General features: G+C 43.0%; 1 protein-coding gene across 1 annotated transcript in view; it reads left to right on the top strand.

The window, feature by feature from the left end:
* The window catches only part of LOC128369740 (extended synaptotagmin-2-A-like), a 77,876-nt gene that overhangs the window by 45,909 nt on the left and 21,967 nt on the right, over positions 1-10,000 (top strand). The window contains exon 7 of the mRNA XM_053330817.1: positions 8,567-8,622. Coding sequence (XP_053186792.1) covers positions 8,567-8,622 — 56 coding nt within the window. The remainder of the gene's footprint in view (positions 1-8,566; positions 8,623-10,000) is intronic.

Raw genomic sequence — 10,000 nt, 5'->3', positions numbered from 1 at the left:
CTCACTGGTTTACATCAGACCATAGACTGTATGAAAGGTTTGTGGACTGCTGCTCGGAAGCCAATAGTTTCGGATCTAGGCAGCGCCATCTTGAAAATTTCAGGTGCATGCTGGGAAAAATAAAAACACAGATTCTACTTATATGGGCATGAGGCGGAGCCATGGGCGGAGCGGGGAGGTTGCTATGGTTGCGAGGGCTGGATCTCGAGGACATTGGTCAATCAACCTGTCAATCAGGACGTAGCCACGCCCTAATGCATACCCTGCTTTATCGTCACATATAAAATCAGGGAGGCCAAAATGTCCCAAATGAACATCATACTGCATTGAAGAAGGCTTTAAACTAGCGATTGAGACCATAAACACATTTTGAAAACGTTTACTGAGGTTAGAAATCAAGTGAGAAGTTGGTGAATTCTCCATTGACTTGTATAGAGACGGTCGCCCCCTGGTGGCCTTTTGATAGAATGCAGTTCTAAGTTACTTCCTGGTTGGCCTCATTTCAGAGGACCAGAACTCCCCACCTGGACAATACTGAGGTCAAAAAAATGATGATGTGCATGTTTGTTTGTTTATTTAAAAGGATCCACTTTAGCATGTTCTCAAATCACTCATACATGCATTTTAAGATCTGATATATTCATATTAATGCTTCTTTTATGAGATTAGATATTCCTTTATTGGTGCACGATGGGGACATTTGCATTATAACAGCAACAAGTGGACAGTAAGAATAGAAGAACGCCAATTAAAAAGAATGAAGAACAATAAATAGTATGTACAGAAGCAATAAAAACATGACTTTTAAGCATGTTGTGGTTTATTATTACAGTACATACCCCCATACACACACACACACACACACACACACACACACACACACACACACACACAGATATTTCAGCACTTTTTTATTCATGTATCTCTGCAGCTTTAGCAACAGCTTCCGGCGTTTGACATTTTAAGCCTCTTTTATAACCTTTTTTTTTTTTAAGCTTTGCAGTTACTCTTAATCTCACACACACACACACACACACACACACACACATACACACACACACTTTCTCTCTTTGCCTGTAATACACACACACCCACACACACACTTTCTCTCTTTGCCTGTAACACACACACACACACACACACACACACACATATATTAACTTGTACACTCTGACATTAAGTCCACATACTATCGGTTAACCTCAACATCTGGCTTCCCCTCTGGTCAGTGTGTGTGTGTGTGTGTGTTACAGGCAAAGAGAGAATGTGTGTGTGTGTGTGTGTGTGTGTGTGTGTGTGTGTGTGTGTGTGTGTGTATGTGTAAAATGATGACTTTAAACATCTGCTGCAGAGACTGCTTCATAGTATAAACCTGATGCAGTTCTGATTGATCTGTTTTTCCTCTCTGGAAATCAAATCGTCCTCGTTATCCTTCCTCTCTCCGACCTGATCTCTTCTTCTCCTTACTATTTTCTCTATTTTATAATATTTAGGATTTCCTGTCCTTCAGTCACTGATATAAGATGGTTGCGAGTATTAATCTTTAGCCTCAGGATTCACTGCAGGCATTACAGATTATGCTAATACCTCCACAGCGACTATATGTCCCAGTGCTGCAGCTGCTACTGCTAATAACACAACTGCTACCAGGATTATTTGTGTTTATAGGTACTGCAGCTACAACTACCAATAATCTCTGATCACTACTTCTGTTTCTACATCTGCTACTGATGCTAACTCTGCTGCTACTGATGCTAACTCTGCTGCTAGTGATGCTAGCTCTGCTGCTACTAATACTAACTCTGCTTCTACTAATGCTAACTCTGCTGTTAGTGATGCTAACTCTGCTGCTACTAATACTAACTCTGCTGCTAGTGATGCTAGCTCTGCTGCTACTAATACTAACTCTGCTTCTACTAATGCTAACTCTGCTGCTACTGATACTAACTCTGCTGCTGCTAACTCTGCTGCTAGTGATGCTAGCTCTGCTGCTACTGATACTAACTCTGCTGCTAACTCTGCTGCTACTGATGCTAACTCTGATGCTACTAATGCTATCTCTGCTGCTACTAATACTAACTCTGCTGCTAATGATGCTAACTCTGCTGCTAAGGATGCTAACTCTGCTGCTACTAATGCTAACTCTGCTGCTACTAATACTAACTCTGCTGCTAGTGATGCTAGCTCTGCTGCTACTAATACTAACTCTGCTGCTACTAATACTAACTCTGCTTCTACTAATACTAGCTCTGCTTCTACTAATACTAACTCTGCTGCTACTGATGCTAACTCTGCTGCTGCTGATGCTAACTCTGCTGCTACTGATGCTAACTCTGCTGCTATTAATACTAACTCTGCTTCTACTAATACTAACTCTGCTGCTACTAATACTAACTCTGCTGCTAGTGATGCTAACTCTGCTGCTACTAATGCTAACTCTGCTGCTATTAATGCTAACTCTGCTTCTACTAATACTAACTCTGCTGCTACTAATACCAGAGACATTAAAATAAGAGGAGACATATCACTCCCATTGAAATGCATAGGGAAACTACGTAACGCCAAGATGGCCGGTGTTTGCACATGTCCCGCCTCTTCTGGTGCCGTTGCTCCAATCATTTTGCTGGTCCTACGCGGTCACGTTTTTGCGACACTTGGAAGTCATTTTCAACAGCGACATTTTAAAACACATGATCAGCAGTTTATACTACTTTGTGTACATATATTTTGTAATGCTTTATCCAAAATTGTGGCATGATCTGGGAAAGTTGACTGTGAGCAAACTCCTGTCTCTGCTGTGAGCGTAAGATGACGTCTTGCTGTCAGTGCCTGCCGTAAATGAAGACTGTCGTGAAGTATTGCGCATGCGCAGTCCAAGATGCCTGTAAGGAAAAAGGCTTTTAAAACGTTAATTTGATACCAAACCATCAAACCCTTTCAGCGATTATAGTTTGATTTTCATCGTGATTTCAAAACATATGTTTTTTATGTCCCTTAGACCTCGGGACATGGAGATACAGCTCTCTCCCTATTCATTTAGATAGCCGGTTGGTCTTCCTATGGCCAAATAGCTGCCCGGAGGCGTGGCCAATTTTGCCGCCGAGTGAGACGACTTGCCTTAGAAGGACTTTGCTAATACTAACTCTGCTGCTACTGATGCTAACTCTGCTGCTAATGATGCTAATGCTAGTACTCCTCTGTTTAAACCTGCAGCTGCGACAAAAGTGGAAGTTCACATACAAAGTAAACAAAGTGATTGTTAAACAACTTCACTTCCTCATTTTTACAGAAATATTATGAAACGACTACAAGTGTTATGTAACTGTTAACGCAACACTTTGATGAGAGCTACTACAAAAAGAACTGCTTGTTTTCATTATAAATATAATGAATAATTTTGTTCATAAAATGTTAAATTAAAATAGAAAAATGCCTCTTAATTGTCATGTTTAGATGTATTGAAAAGTCTTTATCTGATCAACAATCCAAAGTTCTTCAAATATTCAGTTGACTATATATTTACATATTATCTATGAGCAATTTTGCAATATTAGGTTTAGCCATCTGTTGAGCTACTATGATAATAACAATACAAATAATACTATTGATGTACAAATCAAGAAATAACCTAATATTTACAATAATATAATGTAATAATGTGTAGTAATAATAATTGTAATATAAAATATCCAAAGAAGAAGTAATCCAACATTTATGATAATATAATGTAATAATACAAAATAATAATATTAAATGTACTTTATATAGCACCAAGTATTGCTTGTATTGTTTATTCATTAGAGATTGATAAACTTGATATATAATAATCAAGTTTATTCATATTTAATTTTCATAATGATACTAATAATAGGCCTACTACTAATAATTGAATTTTAACAGAGGTGAAATTTGAAACTTGAAGAGACCATAAAAAAACATACAGTCATTAAAAACAAAGGCAAGAAATACAATAAAATCAACTTAAAACAGAAGAACATAAAAATCTAAAAGCAATAAACAGAGACAAATGGAGGAGCTCAAAAGGAAATCAAGCACTAAAACATTTGAAAGTGGGAAAAAAGGCCAATTTAGTTGCTTTATCACGTTTATCACAGTAAAGCTTCACATTCAAGAAGCTACTAATAACAACTTTTTAGCATTTCTGCTTTAGAGAAACGACTAAAACAACCGTGGTTAATCAGATAAGTGTAGTTTTTTTCTGACTCGGCCTCCTTAGCAACAGTAACCAGGACACTCGGCTGATATCAGGGTGTGTCCGCATGTGATTCACCTCCATAATTACTTTTGTTTTATTTCCTGTTTGACAAAAACTCTCTGACATTTAATATTTGACTTTTAGCTCTTAATCATTCTGTGTGTGTGTGTGTGTGTGTGTGTGTGTGTGTGTGTGTGTGTGTGTGTGTGTGTGTGTGTGTGTGTGTGTGTGTGTGTGTGTGTGTGTGTGTGTGTGTGTGTGTGTGTGTGTGTGTGTGTGTGTGTGTGTGTGTGTGTGAAACATGTTACCGCCTGCAGAGTCGAGTTTCATCACATTGCAAACTCACATTTTCCCACGTGATTAAACTTCCTGTCGTCCTCCCGGGTCAAATTGACCCCGTCTGTTTTGACTGTTCCTTCCTTCCTTCCTTCCTTCTTTCCTTCCTTCCTTTCTTCCTTCCTTCCTTTCCTCCCTCCCTTCTATCCTCTGTCCTTCTTCCTTTCCTTATCTCCCTCCCTCCTTCCCTTATACCTTCCTCCTTTCCTTCCTTCCTTCCTTCCTTCCTTCCTCTGTCCTTCTTTCTTTCCTTATCTCCCTCCCTCCTTCCCTCACACCTTCCTTCTGTCCTTCCTTCCTTCCTTCTTTCCTCCGTCCCCCCTTCCTCCTTTCCTTTCCTACCTTCCTTCCTACCTTCCTTCCTTCCTTCCTCCCACCTTTCCTTCCTTCCTTCCTTCCTCTCACCTTTCCTTCCTTCCTTCCTTCTGTCCTTCCGTCCTTCCTTCTTTCCTTTCCTCCCTCCTTTCTTTCCTCTGTCCTTCTTTCTTTCCTTCCTCCCTCCCTCCATCCTTTCCTTCCTTCCCTCCTTCCTTCCTCCCTCCTTCCCTCATACCTTCCCCCTCCTCCCTCCCTCCCTCCCTTTCCTTCCTTCTTTCCTTGACTTGAGGCAGAGACATTATAATAAGAGGAGACATATCACTCCCATTGAAGTGCATAGGGAAACTACGTAACGCCAAGATGGCCGGTGTTTGCACATGTCCCGCCTCTTCTGGTGCCGTTGCTCCAATCATTTTGCTGGTCCAACGCGGTCACGTTTTTGCGACACTTGGAAGTCATTTTCAACAGCGACATTTTAAAACACATGATCAGCAGTTTATACTACTTTGTGTACATATATTTTGTAATGCTTTATCCAAAATTGTGGCATGATCTGGGAAAGTTGACTGTGAACAAACTCCTGTCTCTGCTGTGAGCGTAAGATGACGTCTTGCTGTCAGTGCCTGCCGTAAATGAAGACTGTCGTGAAGTATTGCGCATGCGCAGTCCAAGATGCCTGTAAGGAAAAAGGCTTTTAAAACGTTAATTTGATACCAAACCATCAAACCCTTTCAGCCATTATAGTTTGATTTTCATCGTGATTTCAAAACATATGTTTTTTATGTCCCTTAGACCTCGGAAAATGGAGATACAGCTCTCTCCCTATTCATTTAGATAGCCGGTTGGTCTTCCTATGGCCAAATAGCTGCCCGGAGGCGTGGCCAATTTTGCCGCCGAGTGAGATGACTTGCCTTAGAAGGACTTTGCTTGAGGACTACAGGAGGGTTAAAGGTGAACTCCTGTGTGGATTATTATGACGTCACTGGTTGTTTAATAGCTCAGAGCTGAATATAAGCGAGGCGGTGGAAGTAGATTCAGTAGTGGTGTGTGTGTATTGTGTGTATTGTGTGTATCACATTTCAGTCAGATTAGAGTTTTGAGATTGTGATAATCTGTCTGCAATCTTTTGGAAAAGCTTGTGGGATTCTTTTTTTAGTCTTTTTTTGGACGTATTTCTAGAATGAACACACAGAGAGAGAGACACACACACATACACATACGCACACACAGATACATACATACACACACACAGACACACACACACACACACACACACATACAGACACACACACACACACATACAGACACACACACACACACACACACAGACACACACATACATACAGACACAGACACACACACACACACACACACATACAGACACATACAGACACACACACACACATACATACATACATACAGACACAGACACACACACACACACACACACACACACACACACACAGACACACGCACACATACACGCACACACACACACACATACATACACACCACACACACACACAGCGACGTAGCGACTGTAGCGACGGAGTAAACTATCTATCTATCTATTAGAACTGCTAATTTAAGGGAAGGAAGAAGGAAGGAAGGAGGGAGGAAGGAAAGGAAGGAAGCACAGAGGAAAGAAGGAAGGAAGGAAGGTTCGGGGGGAGGAAAGAAAGAGAGAAGTAGGGAGGGAGGAAGAACAGATGGACGTAAGGAAAGGAAGGAAGGAAGGACAGAGGAAGGAAAGAAGGAAGGGAGGAGAGAAGGAGGGAGGGAGGAAGGACAGATGTAAGGAAGGACGGAGGAAATAAGGAACGAGGGAGGGAGAAAGGAAAAGAGGAAGGGGAGAAAGAAGGCAGGGAGGAAGGAAAGAAAGGAAGGAAGGAAGGAAGGATATTTTGGGATATTTACAGAAGTTACCAAATATAATTATTTGCCCAATAAAGGGTTAATATCTAACTTCTTCTTCACTTCTGATTTATCGTAGCGTCTAACAGCTGTTTGTTTGTTACCGTGACGTCGTTTTCCAGACAGCTGAAAGCCGAGCGTCCGTCATCTACTTCCTGTCCATGCGCAGGCTAACCCAATCTGCTCCCTCTGTATTGATTATCGGCTCCATTGAATTAGCGTCGGGCTCCTTCTCTGCTGAGTCACAGAGCCGTCAGGGAACAGCTGATGATGATAATAGATTTAAATGCCCCCCCCCCCTAAAACACACACACACACACACACACATACACGCACACACACACATACATACACAGAGACACATACACACACGCATAGACACACAGAGACACACACACACACATACAGAGACACACACAGACACACACATACACACACACATACACACACACACACACACATACACACACACACACATATAGACACACAGAGACACACATATACATAGACATACGCACACACACACACACACACACACACATACATACACATACACACACACACACACACACATACACATAGACATACACACACACACACACACACACACACATACATACATACATACATACATACATATACACACACACACACATACACACACACATTAAAATCATTTTCCTCATTAGACAGTTTCTTTCCTTCCTTCTTTCCTTCCCTCCTTCCTTTCCTACCTCCCTTCTCTCTTTCTTTCCTCTCCCCTACCTTCCTCCCTCCCTTCCTTCCTTTCCTCCCTTCCTTCTTTCCTCTGTCCTTCTTTCCTTCCTCTTTCTCTCTTTTCCTTCCTTCTGTCCTCCCTTCCTCCCTCTGTCCCTTCCTTCCTTCCTTCCTCCCTCTCTCCTTTCCTTCCTTCTGTCCTCCCTCCGTCTCTGCTTTCCTTCCTTCCTTCCTTCCTCCCTCTCTCCTTTCCTTCCTTCTGTCCTCCCTTCCTCTCTCCCTCCCTTCCTTCGTTCCTTCCTCCCTTCCTCCTTCTCTCTTTCTTTCCTCCCCATTACCTTCCTTCTTTCCTCTGTCCTTCTTTCCTTCCCTCCTTTCTTTCCTTCCTCCCTTCTCTCTTTCTTTCCTCTCCCCTACCTCCCTCCCTTCCTTCTTTCCTCTGTCCTTCTTTCCTTCCTCCCTCCCTCCCTCCCTTCCTTCCTCCCTCTCTCCCTTCCTTCGTTCCTTCGTTCCTTCCTCCTTCTCTATTTCTTTCCTCCCCATTACTTTCCTTCTTTCCTCTGTCCTTCTTTCCTTCCCTCCTTTCTTTCCTTCCTTCCTTCTCTCTTTCTTTCCTCTCCCCTACCTTCCTCCCTTCCTCCATCCTTTCCTTCCTTCCTCCCTCCCTGCCTCCCTTCCTTCCTTCTCTCTTTCTTTCCTCTCCCCTACCTTCCTTCCTTCCTTCTTTCCTCTCCCCTACCTTTCTCCCTTCCTCCCTCTCCTCTGTCCTTCCTTCCTTTCTTCCTTCCTTCCTTCCTTCCTTCCTTTCCTTCCTCCCTTCTGTGTTTCTTTCCTCTCCCCTACCTTCCTCCCTTCCTTCTTTTCTCTGTCCTTCTTTCCTTCCTTCCTCCCTTCCTCTTTTCCTTAGTCCCTCCCTCCATAAGAAACTTTAACTTATTGGAAATCATGTTTTTGATACCTCTTTAAAGAAGTGCAGCAGCTTGTCTCTTTATAACTTTATAAACTTTAAAAAGTGTGTCTCATCCTTTATTGAAATCTAAATGTATTTATCTTTGTGTGTTTCAGTCTCTCGACATCAACTGGACCGGACTCACGAACATGCTGGATATTCCTGGTCTCAAGTAAGCGCCCTCGTGTTTAATATGCTGGTGATAAAGCCGCTGTGATGTAATGAGTTGTAATGTGTTGCCGTTAACGATGATGAACCTTCAGCTGTTTCCTCTCTGTGTTTACGGAGCTTTATAGTTTCAGTTTCAGCTCGTTGTTCAGCTGTCCGGCTATAGTTTCCTTCCTTCCTTCCTTCCTCCTTCCCTCCTTCTCTTTCTTTCCTTCCTCTTTCTTCCCTCCCTCCGTCCTACCTTCCTTCTTTCCTCTGTCCTTCCTCATTTCCTTCTTTCCTTTCCACCCTCCTTTCCTTCCTTCTTCCTCCCTCCCTCTTACCTTCCTTCTTTCCTCTGTCCTTCCTTCCTCTTTTCCTTTCTCCCTTTCTCCCTCCATCCCTCCCTCCCTCCCCCCTTCTTTCCTCCCTCCTTATACTTTCCTTATTTCCCCTGTCCTTCCTTCCTCCCTTCCTTCCTCCCTCCTTTCCTTCCTTCTGTCTTCCCTCCCTCCTACCTTCCTTCTTTCCTGTCCTTCCTTCTTCCTTCTTTCCTTCCTTCTTCTTTCCTCCCTCCTTCTCTTTCTTTCCTTCCTCTCTCTTTCCTCCCTTCCTTCTTTCCTCCTTCCTTCCTTCTTCCTTCCTCCCTTCCTTCTTTCCTCTGTCCTTCCTTCCTCTTTTCCTTTCCCCCTTTCTCTCTCCCTCCTTCCTTCTTTCCTCCCTCCCTTCCTTCCTTCTTTCCTTTCCTTCCTTCTCTCCTTCCTTTCTACTCTTTCTTTCCTTCCTCTCTCTTCCATCCCTTCCTTCTTTCCTCTCTCCATCCCCTTTTCTTCCTTCCTTCTGTCCTTCCCTCCCTCCTTCTTTCCTCTGTCCTTCCTCCAATCCTCCTTTCCTTCCTTCTTCCTCCCTCCTTTCCTTCCTTCCTCCCTCCCTCCCTCCTTCTTACCTTCCCTCCTTCCTCCCTTCCTTCTTTCCTCCCTCCCTCCTACCTTCCTTCTTTCCTCTGTCCTTCCTTCCTCCCTCCCTCCTACCTTCCTTCTTTCCTCTGTCCTTTCTCCCTTCCTCATTTCCTTGCTTCTTCCTCCCTCCTTCCCTTCCTCCCTTCCTCCCTTGACTCGAGGACAACGGGAGGGTTAAAGAGCCAGATATGTCCCTCAGGAAGTTGGTTAGAGAGTAAAAACAGAGTGAATATTGGACTTTACATTCAGCAGGTGGACAGAAACACGACTCATAATGAATGATGATGTCGCTCCGTAACTGCTGGATGTGGAAATAAGTTCGACAAGTTCAACAAGTTCAACTTAAAATAAGATGATGCGTCGTTGCCAAATAATATCAGATCCAGCGGGTTTTAATGTCTCATGACTGTGTGTGTGTGTGTGTGTGTGTGTGTGTGTGTGTGT

Source organism: Scomber japonicus, chromosome 12 (assembly GCF_027409825.1).
Source record: "Scomber japonicus isolate fScoJap1 chromosome 12, fScoJap1.pri, whole genome shotgun sequence".
Classification (NCBI taxonomy): Eukaryota; Metazoa; Chordata; class Actinopteri; order Scombriformes; family Scombridae; genus Scomber; species Scomber japonicus.
This window is presented reverse-complemented; position numbering and strand designations above follow the sequence as displayed.